A 23,055-nucleotide genomic window follows, 5' to 3' on the forward strand; every position below is an offset into this window, starting at 1 on the left:
GTTCTGTTTACCCACCTGAATATACCCTCCGTGGAGGTTTAATCCGAGCGCTTGGACATACTGAGCTAGTTAATGAGTGTTTGTCCAGTCAGATTAGAGCCTCCATCTGTATTTTGAAATATCCACAGGAGCTTATGCATTGACAGGGTGACCCTCTCGCCAAGTGTGCTAATTAACTATAATATTTATGCATGATTCTTCTGTGGCATTTTCTGCTGTACGATACCATTCATTCACTTATTTAATATGCAGTAGCATTATTTTACACATAGTGAACAAAACAGACCAAAAAATAATGAAAATCTCCATCTTCTCAGCACCACCACCACCACCACCCCCTTTCGGTACTGGAGCTGGAAGCCAGGCCGTTGACACCGAGCTTCCCCAGCCCTTTCTTCTTTTTTCTTTTGACAGAGTCTCACTAAATCACTAAATTGCCCAGGTTAGGCTCAAACTTACGATCCTCCTGCCTCAGCCTTCCAGACTGCTGGGATTACAGGTGTGAACCACCACACCCTGCTTAATACTTTTTCATGGGAGGAGAGAAACAATTTAACAGTCAAACTCTGTACTGTTAGAAGGTGAAAAGTGGCATTGGAAGTCAGGGTGGCATGAAGGAAGTTGGAAACAAGGACGTCGGAAGTCAGAGGAAGAACAGGTGTTTGGGAAGAGCGTGGCGGGCGGGGAGTAGCCGTTGCCAAGTCTTTGAAGCAGGAACATGTCCCCACTGCAGAGCTGAGGGAGCCCAGGGTGGCCGTTGCTGTTTGAACACGGAGGACATTCCCGAATCCCCAGCTCACAGGACAGATCGTGTAGCCACTGCAGGGACCTGGGCTTGGATGCCCAGACGTGGGGCGCTTCTGCAGGTGCTGAGCCCATCAAGGACTTGATGCAGTGACATTTACGTTTTCAAAGGTGTTGTGGTATTAGGTGGAGCCCAGGTGATGGGAAGAGTGTTGGGCAGAGCGGTGATGCTGCTCAGGAGGCCACGCAAGAACCTAGAAGAGCTATGCAGATGAGCCGCTGCCCATGGCAATGTGGAGGTGGTAGGATGTGGAGGATTGCAGAGAGCTCTTAAAACTGGAGACCTCATGATTTGGTGATGGATATGGTGCATAAAGAGAGGAGTCCACGTTGTTTTGGAGTGAAAGAGAGTCAAAGACTCCCAGGTGTTGTTTGTTTGTTTTTGGTACCAGGAATCAAATTCAGGGCCTCGTGCTTGCCAGGCAGGTTCCGCGTCCCTGAGTTACATCCCCAGCCCGACTCCAAGGCTTTGACCTGAGTGTTGGAAAGGATGGCACCGGCATCCCCTGGTGTACGACTTGGCATTACTTGTCCATACGATTGCTGGCGTGTTGAAGTCAGGGCTGTATCGTTGCATCTTCAGCCCCTGACCCAAGCCCTGCAGGTAACGATCACTAAGGAAGCAGCTGCTGGATTGCTAAACAGATGACACTCATGCTGTCTTTACTGAGATCCCACCGGGTGCTCCACGGAGAGTGGGGTTTTACTCTGGAGACACAGATCGGTCCCTTCTGTCCGAGGCCGTGCAGTGCGGCCTTACTTAATCAGGTACTCCGTGGCTATCTCTACAGCTTTCTACAACTTTAACTATCCAGAGGAGTGGTAACTTCCTAAGAAAACTGGCAGGCTGGGGGTGAAACTCAGGGTTAGCGCACGTGCTTAGCATGCACAGGGCCCTGGGTTCAATCTCGGCACCACATACAGCAGAACTGAAAAAAGAAAATAATGGAGTTCTTAGGTACCATTTTCTCATTGTTTGGGGGAATCCCACATTTCCCATTCCACGATTGTGTAAAATGGGTCAAATATTTTATCCATGTCCTTGGCTATAAATGTGAGCATGTGTTTGCACGTCCTTACTACTTCCTGATTAAGTCAAGCGGCATTGCATGCAGTCTTCGTAAATTAATTTCCTGAGAGCTGGAAGCCACGTTGAGTGGCACTTTTCTTCTCTTCAAAGGAAAAAGGATTCACTTCTATTCTTCTCCTTGGGCAAATAATCCCCCTCCAAGTAGTGGCCTTAATTCATTTCAATTTAATCAACCCTTCTCAGGTACCTGGATTCAGGGTGGGCCTCCTGTAGCCTTTTATCCCTCCCTGGAGGTTTCTTAGTCTTCTCCTTGTAAGGAATGAAAACAAAATGAAAAGAGATTTGTCATCTGGGACAGGAGGTCTGAGCCATCCCCGCTCTTTCCTGGAGTGCTAGGGACAGTCAGCTGAAGACAGTCTCTCTCACGGTGAATGCACAGCGTACCCGAGTGTGGACAGCAAGTCGCAGTCCAAGGCGGGGGACACTGCGTGTGAACGTGGCTCCCGAGAAGGTGTTCAGGTGTGGGGGTGTGCGAATATTCACCCTGAGCTTGAAGGAAGGCGCAGCGAAGGTCCGAGGAGCCGTTACCCAGTCCTGGCACCCAGGCACTGTGGCTAAGCCATCTTCCACCTTCCCTGGTGGCTGGGTAAAGCTCCGTGAGCCATGCTGTTCCGGTGTGCTTTGCCGAGGGAGCCGGAGAGAGGCCCTGTGTGGAGCCCGGGTCTGATGGGTGCGACGGGAGGGAAGGCAGCCCAGGAAATTAGCTCCTCTAATCGCATTAGCGGGAGACTGAGCAAGAGGCTCTCGCCTTCAGGAAACTATTTGTTTCACAAGGTACTGGAGCAGAAAGTCTGCTGTCAGAGGTCCTGCTGTCAGGGCCCCGCCCTCCCAGTGGGCTCAAGTCCAGTCATCCCACGGCCACCATGTTCCTGTCTGTCCTGGAGAAGCAGCCATTTCTGTGAGACTCATTTGTCTGCAGGGCACTTACCCCTTCATTACTTGGGGCAATGGGAAGACAGGAATCGATTCAGGAGTGGAAAGGCAGGGATTTCCTTGCGTCTGGTGACTTGATAGATGCCGAGGGCTGCACTGCCTCTCAGAGCACATCCTGGGAGGGGCGCACCCCCATTTGAACTGCTTTCCCTCTGGCTCCCCACCTTTAACTGGGAGAAGGCGCACCAGTGAAGAACAGGGCAGGCGGCCCGGGCCAGTGTGAACGTGAGGAGAAGCCTGGAGCAGACCCCACAATGAACCCAGAAGAGACCTTTGCTCTGTGAGTCTGAGCAAAACTGGATTATCGCTTAATTTACAGACGCGCCATGTGACATGTTGCTTCCCCCTTTGTCAGCTAGCACGCAGTTTAACTTTAAAGAATTGAGTGGTTTTGTTGACAGCGTGTCCTGCTATTACCATGTAGTGACCGACCTTAGGGAGCAGCCCACGCTCCTTACGCCCCAGAAAGAACCTCGCCTCCCCTCAGTGACCCAGGGAAGCTCCCAGCTCACCTCCTACGTGGCTGGTGGTCTCACACTGAAGGACCCACAGGCACGAGGATGTTGTCTGAGCTTTACGTGACCTGGGACCGGTCATTTGGCTGGGACCCCTCTGCTGCCCTTGTCACAAATGTCAGCTTCAGTCACTCAGCCTTTAGCATCACTGACCGAGCACCTCCTAAGGGTTGGGGTCTTTCTTAGGTTTACAGACTAAAGTGAACTTTTAAATGATTTCTTTGCTAAAAGCTTCTGCGGTCTAGCAAATGAAGTCTTTAAATTTATAAAACTCCGTAACCTAAACATATTTGGCTTCTACTTGTATACAGAAGAAGAATGCATGACCTTCTTTCATCCAGCAAACATTTGCTGAGTCTCTTGGAAAATGTTAGCGGTTAACAGGCGCTAGAGACAGATTTTCACGATTAGAAGGCACCTGGCCTGGGGAGGGTAATTTAGATCTCTAAATCATGCTTCTGCAACCCTAACTTAGACCTCTCTACTGGGCCCAACCTCAAAGAGGTGTGACTGGGAAACTGCGGTCTGGGTGGGACGCACACACGGAGAGGTAGCCCAGGGAGAGAGGAGCCACTTTCCTAAAACGAAACCAGAAGTTTACAATAAACACCCAGGGCAAGGATGTGATTGGGGTTTTATCTTGAGAAAATAATCAGAGTACAAAAATAGGTTTATTTTGCCTTGTATTCAGCAAAACCATGTTTCAGTTTTGATCAGGCCAAAGTTTTTAGAATGGATACTAAAACAATCGTTAAATATTTTTGCCTACATCTTCCAGGAAGGTCATACAGTAGGAATGTAGTACCTTCTTTCACTGGAAATCTGAATTTAACAGGAACGTCTGAAAGGGAGGGATTGAGAAAAGTCCCTATGGCTTTATTACCCTGAAGTTCTTGATACTTTGATAAGCAACTTATTCCCTCAGAAGCAGCTGTGCTGTCAGTCTCAATGCCAGGTTTCTTTCCCTTTCTTTGATTTTTTTTTTTTTTTTTCACTTTTGTGAGGAGTATTTAACAACTGAAAACGGTCTGTATTCCAGGGGCACAGCCTAACCCGTTGCTGCACCTACACGTTGCGGTCAGTCACTGAAACCAGGAAACTGACTCGCCCCTCTCCTTGAGCAGTTACTGCTTTCTCCTCTCCGCGTGTGATGGCAATGCTTAGGCGCTGCCCTCCTCCCGAGCAGTCACCGTGCAGTCAGCGCCGAGAGCCCCAGAACTCACCATTTGTCCCCCATAACCGAGTCTCTGCATCCTTGGACGCGTGTCTCCCCGCTCCCCTCCTTCCAGCCCCCGGCGACCATCCTTTCACTTTCTGGCTCTATGAGTTTTACTATTTTGAACTATAATTTATTTACTGTTGTCAGGTCCTCTTTGGGTCCATAGTTTCACACTTGCTTCAAGCAGTTTTCCAACATTTCTTTTTCACCTTCATTGAATCTTTCTTCTTTTGCAAGGTTCACAGGAGATCCTTCAGTCTTGAAAACTAAGAGTGTTTATGGAGCACCCTGTGCTCGCAGCGCCAGCACCCTCAGCCTCAGGGCCAAGCCCTGGTTTATGCACGGAGCGCCTGGAGGAGAACTAAGGTGGAAAGGGCAGGGACTACAGAGTCTGTGCGGCAGAGGAAGGCACTGCAGTGTAAGAGGAAGGTCTCGGTGTATTGAGTGTTAAACTTTTACTGTGTAACAAGGTATCTCAAGGTGTGGTGGCTTACAGTGGCAAAAGCACAATGGTCAGGTCAGCTTCTCACATCTGGAACTTGGGAGTAGCCTCGTGGGGTGTTTGGGTAGGAGGTCTGGTGCAAGGTTGCCATGATGAAAGTTAAGGCTGTGGTGTCATCTGAAGGCTGGACTGGAGCTGCAGGATCTAGGTCTTGGTGCCTTACACAGAAGCTCTGGGCGAAAAGGCACGCTTCCTCAGCCCTGGGTGCCAGGGCCTCTACATGGGCACCTTCCCAGCCTGGCCGCTGGGCTTGGCTTTCCACAGCCAGAGGCTCCCAGGTGAGCAGGCAGAGCCACAGTCCCTTTGCTCTGGCTATGGAGCCACCCTCCGTCCTGTCTTCAGCATCCTGGCGACTTCGTCAGCCTGTTCAGTGTGGGAGGGAGGACAGCCCAGAGGAAGGCTTCAGGTGACCTGCGAGCATCAGATCGACCGTGTAGTTTCAGATTTCAGCATTGGTCAAGCAAGACCTAAAGACTATAGCTCAAGGAACTGTAGCATATGTCGACCGTGTGTATTCATGCAAGAACCACGTGTGTAAGTGTTCATCCATTGGTACACCCCTCCAAGTCAAAGTGCTGTTGTGTGCGTCTGTAACCCTGTAGCTGTGGGCTGTAACACACCCCAAGTTAACGACCTAATAGGCCTGTGTTACAGTTCCCTTTGTTTTCAGGGCCACCGTTGTTACCGCTATATTAGAAGTAGAGCTGGAGACAGAGAGGTAGAATGACTTTCCAAGCCCACACAGCTGGCATGGGGCAAACCAAGAGTGAGCTCAGGCTTGCTGGACTCAGAAGCCCCTGACCCTTCCACCTCGCTTGCCTCGATGCTCCTTCACATTCCACGCGGAGGTCACTGGCAGCAGGTCAGCAAGCTCTCTCTTCTCATCTGCAGCTTTGTCAAGCAGTAAAGGTGAATTCTTGCTCAACGGGGACTTCGTTGTCACAATGTCCAAAAGAGAAATCCGTGTCGGGAACGCACTGATTGAGTACAGCGGATCTGACAATGTGGTAGAAAGGATTAACTCCACTGACCGCATTGACCAAGAGCTTCTGCTCCAGGTAGAAACGTGGCCGTGAGCCCGCGCCCCTTTCTTTCCCCTGGGGGGGCCTGTCCCACAGACATCTCTCCCCCTGCCCCTGCGACTCCAGGTTCTGTCAGTGGGAAAGTTATACAACCCCGATGTGCGCTACTCCTTCAGCGTCCCGATTGAAGGCAAGCCGCAGCAGTTTTACTGGAATAGCCACGGGCCCTGGCAAGCGTGCAGCAAGCCCTGCCAAGGTATCTGCCTGGGGCTTCCGGTCTGGGGATGCGCGAGTGTTTTCAAAGCTCTATTTTCCTTTCTCGGGACAGCCACGTGGATGCAATCTGTACACTTTTCCATCTGCAGGATCCCCTAATGTCCTTTCTCTGACCCTGTCTGGTCATTTGGGGCCAGCAAGTTGAGCTTGTTAATGTTATGCTAAGTTTCCTCATCCTAAGAGGTTTGCACTCGTGTGTGAAACCAAGCAGAATCAGCTGTGCCGCTTTAATTTTCCAGAGATGTGGTTTTAGTCATCACATTCTACGTTGTGTATTTTGTTTCCTTTAGTTAAATGGCGGTCAGCAAACCACAGGTACACGCCGAAGTCCAGCCTGCCACCACTGCTACAAAAAAGTTTTACTGAAACACAGTAGCATGCCACCTGCTCGTATAGATAGTTATTGAAGCGCGGCCACTCCGGCAGGTTTATGTGATGGGCAGCTGCTTTTGCCTTAGGCTGGCATAGTTGAGAAGTGTGATGGACATCCCGTGGCCACTAAAACTGAAAGTGTATACTATCTGGTCTTTCACAGGCTGTGTTTGCCAATGCTTGGTCTAAATATTTGTGGAATAAGTTATTTTCTGTGAATAATTTTCCCCCACTGTTTAGGGGAACGCAAACGAAAGCCTGTCTGCACCAGGGAATCCGACCAGCTTCCTGTTTCTGATCAAAGATGTGATCGGCTGCCGCAACCCGGACCCATCACAGAGCCCTGCGGCATGGACTGTGAGCTGAGGTGCGGCTTCGGCTTTCCTGAGCCTCATTCTGCGGCGGGAGGGTCTTGTGGGGAGGTCTGCAGTTGCAGGTCTGAAGAAGGAGCTGATCTTAGGTCACCCTTCCTTCTACTTCCGAGACATGGGCTTCGGCCAGTTCCCCATCACTCCGGAGCCCATCAGCCGCACAGCATGCATCTGTGGGTTCGAAGAATCAGAAATAGTTGGTTAGAGTCTGGCACTTGCCTGAGGATGTTACCATTTGACCGTCCCAACTTAGGGTGGTATCGGCCTTACGCTTCAGTTGTATCTTGTGCAACAGTTTGGTCTGAAAGCCAGCAGGAAAGGGGAGAGCGCATCCGAGAGTGCCCGTAACGTTCTGTCTCCGCCCAGGTGCCCAGCAGCCAGTCGAAGGGCGGTCAGGCTGGCGGCCGAGGCAGTGCACTGAGGCATCATCATGGAAGGGATAGAAGAAAGTCTATGTACCAATCTCCAGATAGTCAAGCAGCTCGTATGTAAGGGGAGTTTGAAGTCTGGGGCAGGGGTGCTGAGCAGGTGCTTCCATTGCCTCCAAGGTTGACTGTGGTGTGGTTATTTTTTTAAATAATTTATGTGATACTTAATTCAAAGCACACAACAAACAGCAACAGCAAGAATGGCGTTAGCAGCCCTGGGGTGGGGACACTCGGTGGCTCTCACAGGTGGGCTTGATCTCGTGTAGACGGCGGCCTTTGCTGTTCGTGATGGGACAGTGTTACGGCAGAGGGTCCCCGCGAGGCCTGTGTGAGGGAAGCACAGCAGGGTGCGGTGCTGCTTTGTCCGTCTTCCGCAGAGCACAGGTTGTCAGCACAGAGTGGCAAGGCGACGGGTGTCACCCACGCAGGGCAGAGGTCGCATGTTGACATGGGACACCCTGTCAGGGAGTAGACCCAGCCTGTAGTGCTGGAGTGTAGACCATCAGGCCCCGGGGCTGCGTGAGAACAGAAGAGGGCCGGGGCCTGTGTGTGAGACCTTCTGTGTGGGAGTCCGGGGGCAAGGTCTCCCTACCAGCTCTCCCCCGAGGCCCTGACTCCAAGCCAGCACCTTCCCACCGTCGCCCTTCCTCTCTGCTGCCCCTGACCTGCTTGCTCATTGGCGTGCCAAAGAGTCACTGTCAGGTTGGCATTTTCATTGATTGAGAAGAGTCATGGTTCAAACAGAAACAAGATACTAAATGGTAAGCATTCATACTGACACTGGGCAGTATTCCTGTTGTAGGTAGTGGAAACCCATCTGATTCAGCCAGGTGAGTTAAATTATAACTAAAGATTCTTTCAGGAAAAATAATTAACTGCTAAAATAAATTAGTCACTCAAATTTGACGGAATAAAACTGAATTGGTGAGTAGGTTCCTGGACTTACAACCTTCATAAACTGAGAAAGGTACAGTGTCAGATTAGTCATAGAGACCCACCTAGGATTGCATCTCCCACCACTGTGAAAGTAATAATTGAGTCAACCATTGTCTAAGATTTTAACAGTTATGTATTTATTACCTTTTTAACATTCTCATATTAATAGGGTAGCCTTTGTATTAATTCTATTGTCTTATACATACTGTATCTTTTCTTTTTTTTCTTTTTGGTACTGGGAGTCAAACTCATGACCTCATGCTTGCTGGGCAGGCACTGTGCCACTGAGCTAAATCCCTGCCCCCCCATATATATAATTAGTATTCTGTTAATTTCTCAAACAGTACCGTGACAGGAACATTACCAACATGTTTACAAACGAGGAGAAGAGGAACAGGGCTGGCAGAAGTTGTGCAAACGGCTCAGGGTCACCCAAGGTGTCACGCAAAGGTTTAAGCGTAGTCCACTTGGCCCCAGAACCTGTGCGCTTCAACCCTGCGATGAAGCTGTCTCCCCGCTCAGCTCAGTCCTGGCGGCGCTGGTGTTCCCAGACCCCATCCTGCGTAGCTTCCCAGTCTTTCCAGTATTCCGCCCCACCATTTCCTACCTCCAGCTCCTCCTCTTACCTGGTGTTTCTCTGCTGGCTGAACCCGACCCACCGGCCCAGCCTCGGATGACGGCTGCCAGTGCCGTGGGCCCGCTGCCCATGGTGTCCAGCCCGCTCCTGGGCTGGCAGCAGAGGCAAGTCTGTGCAGAGCCTTTCGAGGAGCACAAGGTGACCGTTTACAGCAAACAGACAGTCCTTTCCCCCGAAGAACACCACGTCAGAGTGCAGGTGACGCGGCCTTGGCGCTTGCAGAAGTTACTATTTTTCCCTGTGAGCAGGTTCCAGTCTCAGCCACACTTGCGTTTGGTGCTGCTTCCCTGCCCCTTCTGAGGTTCTGCTGCACTGGAAGCCTAGCTCAGGAGGCTCTCTCCACACTGGTCTTGGTGCAGTGATGTGATAGGTAAAATTCATTTGCAGAATAAAACTCCAGGGGCAATAATAAGTCATAGAAGTCGGGGCTACTTTTCCTGAGTGTTGTCCTAGGTGTCAGATGCTATGCACGCCTTGCCCCTCCTGATCCCCCAGTAACCCTGCGAGCGGAAGCAGTGAGGAGGCCTGGGGCTCTGAGGTGGCACAGCCCACCTGGGGCCCTGACTTCGGGCCTGTGGGAGCTCATCGCCACACCCAGCTCCTTCTGAGTCCGTTGCTTGTCCTCTGGCTTTCATTAAAACTCATCTCACAAAACCTGGCTTAAGCCAGGGCTAAAAATCTCACTTCGTGTAGCACCTGTGTCAAAGGTGCTATTCTAAACTCTCCTTTTGGAAAAATCACATTTTAAGAACTTTTTTTAAACTCTACTGAGACCAAATGAGGAGTAGCTCAGAGCCCAGGCCTGGAAGGTGGCAGCCTCCCTGCGGAAGGACACGCAGGCGGAAGTGAGTGCGGCTGCGCCCTTTCTTAGAAGAGGCAGGCGACTGGTGCAGCAGTTAGGGAGTGAAAGGAGAAGAAGGGAGTTTAGGATTAGCTTATAAGCTCCTCACAACTAGACAAGTAGATACTCATACCTAAAACTGAACAGAAGGCCATGGTATTTTGTCAACACTCAGATTCACATGATGCCGGCTTTTCACAAGTCGTTCACTGAAAGATACACAGACACAAACCGAGCCTAAAGAAGGTAAACTGTCTTTGGACTGTTACCGGACAGTCAGTATGATCAGGCGGACTGTTGTCCAGCAGTTTACATGCAAAACTGTAAGACTGGAGAGAGGATTCTCACTAAATGGCCCAACTCTATAATAGCTTCTCCCAAAACACATTTGTGGCTCAAAAGTTCTACTAGGTGATCGTTGGCAAACCAGCGCCAGAAGCCTTCTAAACGTCTCCCTCTTGTGTGAGGGTTCAAGCTACTGGCCAGTATTTTGAAGACCCTGCGATGGAGAAACCTGTTTGATGCAGTAGTTCTCAAAGTGATTTAATCCATAGCACTGCACGTACCCGCCACCACACATAGCCACACTTTTCGCCTCAGGTTCTACCTGCTAACAAACACGTTGAAATATGCTGTTCTGAAGTGTAGTAATTAAATACAGGTAGATTTTACTTTCCATGAGATGAACTGAATAAATGCAAAATACTGAAGATCATTGTCCTGAAAGTGAAACATACAACAGGCAATAACATTTAGAGAAGAATTTTTCTAAGGCAATGCCGTAACTTTCCCTGAGATTCTTCTAGCTTCTCTGCTTAGAGTCTGCGGGTTCTGTGAACATCAGGGAAGTGATTTTACAGCCCCTGCTCCCTGTCGTGGTGTTGTCTCGTGTGGGCAGGATGCCTGCCTCTCTTAGCCCGGATGGAAAATAACCTATCCATAGGGCAACAGAAGGCAAACAAGGTAGTTGAGAATCAAAGTGCAGATGAAAGTTCCAGATGCCTCTCTGGAATTGGTTCGTTTTTTTGCCTTATTTCCTCCAGGAAGTGAGAGTTTGCCTTGATTAAACTGTGACAGGATGAGATAAAGCATTGGTTTACAAGCCCTCATGTGCATGTTCCGGGTTAGAACAAAACCCGCTAATACCGTGTCACTTCTAACGAACAATCTCCTTACCCCAACTTTACCGGCAGTGGTCACCTCTGACCTACTTCAGGGCACTGCTGAGGAATGCCGCGACAGCTGTGTGCTCAGTATTCCTCCTGTTACTCCCAAGTCCTCCTCCACACGGTGTGCGTGGAAGACCACTTAAAACGCTGGAAATCAGAAAAGCACTCACTTTCTGAGCATAGAGAATTAACAAACAAGAGTGAAATGAAAGAATGATTATAAGAAATTATCTTTTATGGATTGGGAAGTCTAACTGACAAAATAAATTTCTAGTTCATTGATTTAGAGTATTCAATTTAAGCATTTTATTTATTTTCTTTTTAAATTTAAACACTGCAGTCCGTGTTTCTGGGGCATTAAGAGAATCAGATATTCCTCCAGGGGATAGTAAGCATTTTCCTGCCTAAAAGCTCCCTCATGGCTACGTGGGTTATAAAGGTGATAAGGGTTGGTAAAGTCTAACTTTAAAAGTCTGTAGGTGTTATGGAAAACCGTTCACATCTTCAGGGAATTTACAGACTTTATACCGAGATAATAGTGCAGCAGGGCTTAGCACACTCAAAGTCCAAGTCAGTCATTCCCATCGTTAATTCACAGGACATTCATTGAGCACCTTCCAGCATGGGCCCACTTAAGCAGGCACCATGGCTGGGTTTCCACACACTTCATTATTCAAAGCCAAATGAAAATGCTAGATTACATGAGCTTCTTGAATATAAACTTTCTTCTTTGCTCTGTCAAATTCCATTTTTTTTTCTTTTTGGTTGCTTGAATTTCAGATTAGCTATACCAGGGAGCCATCACAGAGATAGGACCGCTAACTTCTGCTCTGTGACTTCCATATACGCTGGCAGCCATGTAAATTACATGGATATGTTGGTTTAAGATTGCATCTTAGTAACTGTGGCTTCTCACTTCATGCCATTTGGGTTAGGGAAGAAGAAGAACCCAAGTGTCCCACTAGCTGAACAAGGCAGATGTGCACTTAACAGAAATGTTGGTTTCTCCCCGTTGTTTGCCCCAGGTGGCATGTGGCCAGCAGGAGTGAATGCAGTGCCCAGTGCGGGCCGGGCTACCGCACATTAGCCATCTACTGTGCCAAATACAGCAGGCTGGATGGGAGGACTGAGAAGGTTGACGACAGTTTCTGCAGCAGTCACCCCAAACCAAACAACCAGGAGAAATGCTCGGGAGAATGTAACACGGGTGGCTGGCGCTATTCGGCTTGGACGGAAGTAAGCTGGTTGTCACTCGAGTCTTCACGAATGCTAAGGCTGCTTAGTGTGAGCCTCGTAGGACTGTGTTAAGATGCCCCCATTTAGGCAATATGGAAGAGAGACCCGTAATTGATTTATAATGCCTGAGCCCGTTCAAGCTCTGCAGGAAAGAATCCCAAGATTGGTTTGTAATGTCTGACACAAACCTGATGTGTGGAAAACCAGGAGTGATTAAACAGATCAACCTCTTGCTTTTCTGTACTCCACAAGCCATTTCCAACTTTATTTTCCTGTGCCAGTGAGCTGATATTGACATCAGTATAAACCTGGTAAATAAACTGACAGCACGTAAAGATCTCAGAATAAAAACCAGAGTTTTTCAAGGATGGGGATTGGTTCCCAAGGGTGGGAGACACAGCACAGGCAGGATCTTGAGCTCACTTTATAAGAAACTCTGTGATGGTTTTGTTTAATTTTTTGTCCTTACAGTGCTCTAAAAGCTGTGATGGTGGAAGCCAGAGGCGACGGGCTATTTGTGTAAACGCCCAAAACGATGTCCTGGATGACAGCAAATGCAGCCACCAGGAAAGAGTCACCACTCAGCGGTGCAACGAGTTCCCTTGTCCACGGTGGAAGTCGGGAGATTGGTCAGAGGTGAGAGGGGAGGGCGCTTGTCCCCAGGTCACTCGGATGCCCTCCTGGGTCTCCCCAGGTCTGCGTAGAGGTAAAGCTGCTGAGCCTGACTCCCTCCTCAATGGAGGAAACCGCAGTCCCAGCTACTCCCCACTGACTGATGGTCCCCGTGACTGTACCTGCCAGTGACTCCGGAGCCTCCCTGGGCTGGCTGAATCGCTCTTCCCGCTGGCTTCTGCCGGTCCTCCCCTCACTTCCTCTTTGAGCCCTACCTATGTTGCGGGCTGGAAACCAGGGCTTTATGGATCAGAAAACCAAGCTAACTTGAAATCTATGTCGGGTTTCCTACTTCCTCTTTTGGAAATCAGAGAGGTAGAACCCAGTGAGTGACCTTTGTTACCTAGCAATCCAGTCCCTGGAGGAAAACTTGGACAAAAGCGAGAAAAGACCAGGTTGATATTCCAGATTTGAGCCTTTCCCATCCCTGCCTTTATGAAGCACGAAGCAGCGCCTCTACTGCTTATGTGTGCCCAGGGCCGCAAGAGAAGGCAGACGCAGAACTTTTGCCTGTCTGGGAAGGGAGACTCACTGTTCGCACAGCCCCGTGTTCAGGCAGCCCTGTGAGGTTCTCTCCCGGAGTGAGACCCTTTCCACCTTCCTTCTGGGGGTCATCAGCCAGCCAGGTTGCGGGTGGGGAGGGAAGGTAGTTACAGCCTCCGCTGCCAACGTGCACGCGTGTCTCCCCCAGGGAGATGGGCGCTAACTGTTCGCTTTTACCGTCACGCGCCGTGCCTGTCTGAGAAGACAGTACTAATGCTGCTGGAATGGGGGAGAAGTGGCAGCTTTTGTGATTGTTAGGGCCTGGTTCCTGGGTAGCTTAGCATCCCTGGTGCTTGAGCTCTAGGCTGAACTCAAGACTTGATTTTTAAAAAGTGAAAGGGGGTCATGGGTTTAAGTTTTATTTGGATAGCTGATACTACTTGAAGTATCATTTCAAATTAAATAACAGACCTTTGTAAGAATACTTGATAAAATGTGGGTGGGGAGGATCAAACTGTAAATTCAGGATTCAAGATTCCTTAGACTGATTCAAGATTCCAAAGACTGGAAGAAAAGAATGAAGCGTTGATAACATTCTCCCTTGAGGAGTGAAATTTTGGATTATTATGATTTTGTCTTCTGTGTTCTTTCTGTGTTTTGCAAATGTTCTAAAGTGGACATGAATAACAATTAAAAGATCACCTTTAACGATTTTTTGAATGGAATTTGTGTTAAGCACTTTCCTTTGGGTTTTTTTTTTCAGTTAGTTTTCAAAGCCCTTTGCAGTAGATGTTATAATTATCCCCATTTTACAAGAAATAAAGGCACAGAGGGACCATACTACTTGGTTGCATGGGGGGCCAGACCTACGTTGGTCTGACTCAGAATTCCCATGCTTATCCCCGAATGCTAGAAAGCCATGACTTGTTTTTCAGTGTGCTAGAGCATGGTGCTCTGCTGACTTTATGTTCTGTTTGTAGTTGGCTCCGAATCTAGGAATGCAGAGAGAAAAGGCAAGAGAGGGGGTGAGGAGGAGAGAAGAGAGGGGCTGGTGTGTTCACCAGCTGCTCCGGGCTGGAGGCGAGGGTGTGGGAAAAGGCACAACTGCTCTTGCTAATCAGTGACCAACCGTGCCAAACGCGCGCGTTGATCAGAAATGGCCCTTGTGGCTCTGCTTTTGTTCCAGTGCTTGGTCACCTGTGGCAAGGGGCATAAGCACCGGCAGGTCTGGTGTCAGTTCGGTGAAGATCAAGTGAGCGATAGGATCTGTGACCCCGAGGCCAAGCCCGCGTCCATGCAGACGTGTCAGCAGCCGGAATGTGCATCCTGGCAGGCGGGTCCCTGGGGACAGGTATTTGGAACTTCAGAACGATAACATTCTTAACTGCATTCTTTCCTTCTTATCTGGAGAGGGCTTGCGTAGGGTCATCCCTGGGGAGAGGGGATTCGCAGCAGTGCCCCATGGCACGCAGGCACCAGCAGGGGCAGGCGGGCGTGGGAAACCCTGTGGCCTGGCGCGGCCCTCCCGCATCTGTCACTCCAGTCACGCTCATGAGCATGTTGTCACCCCTGCCTCCAACTGCACGGGAGCTGTCAAACGGATCTGCAACAGACGTCACTCTGGCTGGTGATCTTCCCAGGTGCCCCTCGGGCTCCATTTCAGTGTGATCACAAGGCAGAGAGCGCCTTTGGCGGGAGGATCAGGACTGGGATCTGGACGGGATATTTTGGCTCCTGATACCACAGCTGCATAGCTCGCCTCTCATAAATAAGTCTGACTCTTCCAACGTGACTAACTCTGTCAAAGCGTGCAGGACGTGGGGCTGGGAAAGGACCTCTTCCAGGCCTGGGGTTGGTGGGTTGTGCGGTCTTAGGTTGGGCTGTCCTTAGAGAAGGAGGAGGCTCCCTTGGGCTTGTGTTTACTCCTACAATCGAGCCCTTCCCAATATAGAGACAGAAGCACGCCAGCTGCTGTTAAAGCGGCACTCTGAGTTCCAGCAGAAGTGGAGCGGCCCTCTGCTGTCTCTTATGTAACTCTTCAAGAATCGCTGTCCCTCCGCTCTGACCAGCCGCAGCACTTCTGTCCTGTGGCCTCCGTCTTCATTCCTAACCTTCGTGCAGCTTGGTGACTGCCCTGTACTGCTTTTTCATCACATCAGCAGGCTTCTGAGGCGCCCCCACTTCATAGATCCCCAGACCAGGGGCAAAGCCTGCCTGAAAAAGCAGAAAGGGCCCCACACACGTCGGAAGCCTGCCTGCTTGTTGCCTACAGTCACATAACTCTCCGGGAGTAAGGAAGAGAGCAGCATCTTCCGGCGGATGAGCCTATTTTATCCACTACACACCAGGCCAGTCCTAGGTCATCTTCTGTCTAGACATTTGACCTTCTTGTGGCTGATCATGTGACTTGGGAGCAGTTCTTTTCTTTTAATTATTGTATTTAAAAGTGATAAACACTGTAAGAAATTCTACACAATGTAATTTAGCAAAAAGGAGAAATCCTAAAAATCTGGTTTGATCTTTTTCTTTTTACTTTTTAGATTTGTGTCTTCATTTGTTCTGTTCCGTTTGCTTTGGTTTGGCTCTAAGGATCAAACCCAGAGCATTATGCATATTAAGCTTATGCTTACCCCTGACCTGTATACCCCAGCCCTTTCTTCTTGTGTCAGTTTTTGTAATTTGTATGTCTCTAGACTATTTGAGTTTGTTTCATGTTCATCTAGATTATCTAATTTGTGGGCCTAAAATTGTTCAAGGAACTCTCTCATCAGCCTTTCAATTACTGTGGTAATGTTCCTTCTTTCACTTCTGGATTGAGTCATTGGAATCTTTTTTCTTTTGTTCTTAAACATTTGTCAGTTTTGTTAATTATTCCAAGAGCCAGTTACTTCCTCAGAATAAGGTCATAGCACTCTTCTAAGAACTGGTCTTAGCCCAGCGCTTTGCTGGCTAGAGTGTGAAAAATATAAAAATGGCAGAAGTGCCCCTCTCCTTTCCTAGAGTTCAGCCAAGGAATCGGACCCAGTAAGATAAAACTCCCTGTGTCCTCATAATAACTGGTCAGTGTCATTTTCACAAAGCAGGATTGCCCCCTTTTTACCTAACTTCTTCGGTGCCAACCCTCTGGCCCGTGATGATGGAAAATTTATCCCCTGCCAGACGTTATGGTGAAAGGAAAGAAGGAAATGACTCCTGAATTTTGGTCTCATTTCCTCCCCCAGTGCAGTGTCACTTGTGGACAGGGTTACCAGCTGAGAGCAGTGAAGTGCGTCATGGGGACTTACATGGCGGTGGTGGATGATAATGACTGCAACGCAGCCACCAGACCCACCCACACCCAGGTGAGCCTCCTGTGTCCCGTTCAGGTCCCGCCCCTCCCGACTTCCAGGAGTTCCGGCAGTGTCAGAATCGGCTCAGAGGTAGGTACGAAGGCGGAGAAGCCAGCTGATCAAGTTATCTGGAGTTAGTTATTTGCTATGTTAGAATCTGATATTTTGCTTTACTGACTTTATTCTTTCCTAGTTATTTAAAGTATACGTAAGTTTGATTTTACTTTTTATTGGCTGTCAAATTTTGGTTGGTTTTGTTTTCTTGAACCAAGATTTTTTAATGATTTCCTTGTAGAATTCAATAACTACTGTCATAAGTTCAGGAAGTGCGTGTTCAAGCTATCTTGGACCAGCTCACAAGTGCCAACTGGTAAATTTTATAGGAACACTGTGAGCTGGAATTGAAACATAGCTGTTATTCAAGTGGAAAAATACAACCTATTGTGAAAGAGATGCTATTAAAAGCAAAGCTTATCAGGATTTTAAAGTACCACTTCCTAGTCATTTTACTATTATCTGTGTCCCGGAGGATACTTGCACTTGCGTGTGTTTGCATGGTGGATGTCCTATGTACTATGTGCGCTACTGAACATCTTTTCCCGACCCTTGTATTGACTCATATCAATTTGGCAGCTTGAAATTAGCCGTGGTGAGAGCGCTTCACCAAAGAAATCGTCAAGTGTTGTGATAGGGCTTTCTTTATTGTTTGTCTATTGTTTCGACTTAAGAAAGTGATGGGAAAATGTTAATAATGAAGGTTAAACTTAAAAGAATCTTCTCCCTGTGGCTGTTACATGATAAATAGCACGCTGTTAGATCTGCCAGTGCTCGTGTCTTTGATTCTTCAGAGACTTCTTTCAAAGCAATGGGCAGCAAGTCGGGTTCTGACAAACATCTCATCCTTTCAGTCCCACCTTCCCTTATTTTTGTGGTCCTTGGGATTAAACTCAAGGCCTTTGCATTGGACTAGAACCCCAACCATTTTTCATTTTTATATTGAGATAGGGTCTCACTAAGTCACTAAATTGTCTAGACCAGCCTTGAGCTTGCTATCCTCCTGTTTCAGCTTCCTAGAGTGAAGTGATTGCTCATCTGTGGCAGCATATCTTTCTCACCTTTCTCATAAATATAAACAAAGCATCAACTTGCACGCACCCAGAGCTACATTTTTCAGAGTTTAGCAATAGCTTTAAAATTTCAGCAAAGGGGCTGGGGATTTAACTCAGCGGCACAGCCCCTGCCTGGCAAGCGCAAGGTTGTGAGTTCGATTCCCGGTACTGGGAAAAAAAATTTCAGCAAAAATCAACCAAGGCATTTTGTGGGAAAATCAATTGGCTACATGGAATTTAAACATTGTGTTATTATTTGTAAATTATTTGCTCCACACCTATCTTAGTTACCTTTCTCTCATTGCTGAGACAAAATACCCCACACCCAGTGTTAAAGGAGGAAAGGTTTATTTGGTTACAGTGTGGAGGTTTTAGTCCATGATCAGCTGGCTCCAGGGCAGGGTGGCACATGGCAGAGGGACAGCTGTTCACAGCAGCAGAAGACAGCAAAAGCAACAAGAGCAAAGAGGAGCCACAAGCCTATTTACCTCCCTTATATTGTAAGCAGGCTACCACCCTAGGGCAGATAGAGCACTCACACCCCAACCTCAGTACTATACAATGAACCCATCAGAAACTGTAGATTCAGCCACCTCAGAAAAGCCTGCCCCCCACAACCAAATGAGGCTTTGGGGGACATCGAGGCACAAACCATAACAGCATCCTTTAACGCAGTAAAATTTATGAAAAGTGAGCATGTGCACACTTCTCCTGCACGTGATTTCTGTGTATGTGTGTGTGAATATGTACACACACACACACACACACACTCATGCACACGCACACTCCCACAAGAGAGTGTGCTCTTTCCTCCACACACCATTCTGTAGGAGCCTGGATTTGGGTGTTTTTGTGTCATCTTTGCTCATTGCAGGAGGGGGGATTTGAACCGCGGCTGCCCAGAACAGGCGCTTGAGCGGGCCTTCTGTGCCCAAGGCACAGGCTGCACCGTGAGCCCTTCTGTGTGCCGCACTTTAGCGTGTGCCGTTGGTGGGCAAAGGACGTCAAGAAAGTAGATGTGGCAGTGCCGCTTTTGTTGTCAGCAGTCAGTTACCCAGACAACACCTGTGACTTATGTGCTCTTCATTTCTGTTATTTCACTGCAAGTATGATAAATGCCTGGGAAATGTCAGCTATGATGCCACGAATGCCAGCAAGCAGGAGCTAGTGATTCCCTTAGAGAAACATGCTCCTCGATGATTATCCCCGATGGCCCCTGGGGAGGCTCCCAGCAGAAGGTAGACAATTCCTTCACTCAGGGAAGAGGCCCTGGGGACTTCTGTGGACCAGAGGCAATGGCACAGGCGAGGTCTGGAGCCAAGCAGCAGGCCCCCTTACTCCCTGGGTTTCGCTGTAAGGGAGGCGTCACTTGGAACCACACCCGGCACGGCAGCACGGTCCCTGTCGCAGGCGTGTGGTGCAAATGAATTAAATCAGGAGCAGTGGCTCACCGCTGTGGCTGGAGATAATTGTGGTCAGGTGTGTACATGTGGGAACATTATTGACACGCAGATGACTTCATCTGTCGCAGGGCCTTCCTCTGAGTGACTGAGGGGCTGTGTGAATTCTAGGCACTGCCTACTGAGTACACCTTCTATTCCCACGCTTGACCTTCAGGACTGCAGGTGTTATCTTTAGGTAAACTGGGAAAACAGGTTCATGATTAGCAGATTTTGATCAGGGAACTCACTGCAGTATGAGAACAGAATTTAGCTGTGATAATTTTAAAACACTAACAGTTACTAATAGTTAATGCTTAATTTTTTGACCAATTTTACATGCTTACATCTGGTATTCTGAACAACTACTTTGAAGGTAACAGTATGCAATATAACAGCCATTACCGATTTCCTATCTACTTGTTTTCAAGTTCTGTATCATTTTTAATGTTTTTTCTTATTTTTATTCTCTTTAAAATAAAAAAGAGGTGAAGAATTTAAAAATAAATGTTGCCCTGTTCTTTCCAGTCATACAGATCCCTTCATATTACTTTCATGAATAAATGTGGCCTTAAAAATCATTAAGTAGACCCCAGGTCTGTATTAGGCGCCCACAAAGATCATGCCGCCTTCTGCTGTTGAGGGACCGAGGCTGAGGAGTGCCGTGGGACTTGCAGAGACGCAGAGATCCGAGCTGTCCGATGTCTGGTCCTGCCTTCTCACTCTGTGGCCTCTTCAAAGGCGTGCTGGCTTGGGTAACCGTCTTCCCCCTTCACTCTAGGACTGCGAGTTGCCGCCGTGTCATCCTCCCCCGGTGGCCCCACAGGCAAGGAGGAGCTCACACAGCGTGCCGAGGACCCAGTGGCGATTTGGGTCCTGGACTTCAGTAAGGCCCCGGGGGGAGAGGGGGAGGGCGGAGGGGCGGCCGTGCTCCTGCACCGCTGTGGGGGGTGGGCTGCCGCCGCTTCACGTCGCAAGTCTGTGTTATTTCACTCCAACGCCCAGTGCTCGGCCACCTGTGGGAGAGGCACCCGGATGAGGTACGTCAGCTGCCGGGACGAGGATGGCTCCGTCGCGGACGAGAGCGCCTGTGCCAGCCTGCCCAGACCCGTGGCGAAGGAGGAGTGCTCGGTGACGCCCTGTGGGCAGTGGAAGGCTTCGGACTGGAGCCCTGTAAGCGGGCGAATTCCGTGGAATTGGGAAGGTGTTCGGGGCACAGCAAGGCGTGGAGGGTTGGGGGTCGCACATGTCAGGGAGTGGTATTTCCGAGTTGGACTCACTCTGTGATTTAAGTTAATTTGCACCACATATGTGCAGCTGGTCAAGTGTGCAAGGAATCTCAGTCAAGGATGCAAGGAATGTGCATTTTTCAAAATGTGTAAATCAGTTTACAGCCCACGTGAGTGTCCATCGGCTGGGCCGGGTGGAAAAGCCGGTGTGCACGGAGTTGTCCGTGTGTCAGGTTTGCAGAGCAGCAAAGCAGCGGGAAGACAGGGCAGGGACACGATCTCACTGTGACACTGGGTGCCTCCTGTACCCTGTGGTCATTTGAAGTCAAGTAGCTCTTGGTTCCCTGCCGAGAGCGACAAAGGGGAGTCCCCAGGCCGTGAATGCAGCCTGTTGTGCATATCAGTCGCCACCTGCGGGTTTGTGTAAAAGTGGACGAACCTTTGCCTGTAGGCAACTTCTGAGGATTATACACAATTACATATGTTAAATGCTTTGCAGAAAGTAGGCCCTCAGCAAATGGCAGCTAGTCTCATTCCTCTCAAACCTGCAAACATTCCTCCGTCTGTCCACCCATCACCCCACCCAGCCGTCCGCTCATCTTTCTGCCGGATCTGTCTGTCTGTTCACCAGCTGGTTGTGAAAGCTCACTGGAGAAAGCACGGGGTAACTGGTAACGAGGGCCCTGCCTCGTGGAGATCTTTCCAGGGGCGGGTCCAGTTAATGAACATAGAGCAGTGTGTGCTACAGCAACAGATCCTAAGTTCTAGACAGGAGTCAAGCGGAGGAATGGCAGGAAAGGGTGTGCTACGCTTTTGACAAGGTGGTTTAAAAGGTCCTGACAGTGAGTGGGACCTCAGTGTAGCAAAAGGTGGGCGACACGGATGACCGCAGAGGCAGTGAAAGCCTCAGGGATCTGAAGCCCGATGGTTTGATGTGTTCGGGGAGCGTCCTGGGGCCTGTGTCTCGGAGGAGACAGTGGGGAGTGATGGGTGGAGTCAGAGAGGCAGCCAGCGGCCGGGCCCAGCGGCTGAGCACAGGCCTCAGGGTATTACTCTCCGTATTACTGTCCGTGGGCTGGAGGTCCCTAGAGGGACACACGGGCCGTTCTTGGTTCAGAGGGTCAGACGTTGTGGTCCGTAGCCGACAGACTCAGGCAAGGAGCGTCGGGTTGTAAGAAGGAGCCCAGCTTTAGGCCTTCGAGTAATCCTGGCAAGACAAGGGGAAGACTTGGCGGAGAGGCGGTGGGGCGGCTGTGGGAGTGGCTGGATGTGGGTACGCTGTGGACAGGGAGTCACGGGCTTTCTTGGTGAAAGGGACATGGGGAGGCCGTCCAGGATTGGGCCCAGGCTTTTGACCAGAGCCCCTGGGAAGTAGTGGGCCACTTGCGGAAGTGAATATTGAGGAACTTAAAACCAACCGGCGCATGACGGGCCCTTTTCCTTTCTGAACACTGAACACAGTGCTCCGTGACGTGTGGGCAAGGCAGGGCAACCCGGCAAGTGGTGTGTGTCAACTACAGCGACCACGTGATTGACCAGAGTGAGTGCGACCTGGACTACATCCCAGAGGCGGAACAGGACTGCTCCATGTCACCTTGCCCGCGGTGGACCCCCGAGAGGGACTTAGCTGCATACCCTTCCCAAAACGAGGACTTCCGGCCCAGGGGCTCCAGCCCAAGCCGCACCCATGTGCTGGGCGGAAATCAGTGGAGGACAGGCCCCTGGGGCGCGGTGAGTGTCTTCTGGGGTCCCTGCCTCGGCTGCTCGCTCTGCTTTCCCTTGGGCTGTGGGCTCTGGGGGAGGGGCCGGACCTGGCCCTGGAGCATGGCTGCCTTTGCTGTCACTGTCAGTCATTTGGAGTGAATGTCACAGTTTACTGACCGGCCTTGGAAAGAGGCCTGTGTGACACTGCCTGCGGGGACCTGGGACTGCCGGACTGGGCAGAGGCAGGTCCCTGCTGGGCAGCATGGTCAGGTGCCCCCTGCAGGACAGTGAAAGCCAGGGGGACTGACCCGGAGGGACAAGGAGCCGGTCCTGGAGGCAGAGCTTCTGTCAGAAAGGGCTCGCCATCCCACTCTCCCCAGATGAGTACTGTCTTAGCCGTGGGGTTGCTGTGGCTGTGAGGTAGGGAGACAGAGTCCTCGATTAGGGGGACATTCTCGTGGTATCGCTCGTGTCTTGGACAGGGCACCCTCCCTGAACGGTTATCAAGGAGCCGAGGAAGAGGCCTCCACTGGAGCCACAGATCTACACTTTCAAGCTGTGGGGCTCAGGCAGGTCCCCCCGTCCGTGAGCCGCGGTCTGCTCATCAGTAAAATGAGGATGAGCTACTTCCCACTTTCTCTGGGTATAAGAATTAGATGAGATGATGAAGTATTTTGCAATCTGCCATCACAGAGTGAGACACAAACACAGTTGTCTTTCTTGTGGCCATTGTCACTGT

At 49.8% G+C, this 23,055-nt stretch overlaps 1 protein-coding gene across 1 annotated transcript in view; it reads left to right on the forward strand.

The window, feature by feature from the left end:
• Adamts9 (ADAM metallopeptidase with thrombospondin type 1 motif, 9) overlaps positions 1 to 23,055 on the forward strand; it is a gene marked incomplete in the record, with an annotated part of 141,149 nt that overhangs the window by 54,664 nt on the left and 63,430 nt on the right. The window contains 10 exon segments of the mRNA XM_013506939.1: positions 5,955 to 6,121; positions 6,212 to 6,341; positions 6,974 to 7,100; positions 12,141 to 12,351; positions 12,823 to 12,987; positions 14,693 to 14,857; positions 16,728 to 16,847; positions 20,165 to 20,269; positions 20,389 to 20,556; positions 22,074 to 22,343. Coding sequence (XP_013362393.1) covers positions 5,955 to 6,121; positions 6,212 to 6,341; positions 6,974 to 7,100; positions 12,141 to 12,351; positions 12,823 to 12,987; positions 14,693 to 14,857; positions 16,728 to 16,847; positions 20,165 to 20,269; positions 20,389 to 20,556; positions 22,074 to 22,343 — 1,628 coding nt within the window.

This window comes from Chinchilla lanigera, unplaced genomic scaffold (assembly GCF_000276665.1).
Source record: "Chinchilla lanigera isolate Chin_1 unplaced genomic scaffold, ChiLan1.0 scaffold00116, whole genome shotgun sequence".
Classification (NCBI taxonomy): Eukaryota; Metazoa; Chordata; class Mammalia; order Rodentia; family Chinchillidae; genus Chinchilla; species Chinchilla lanigera.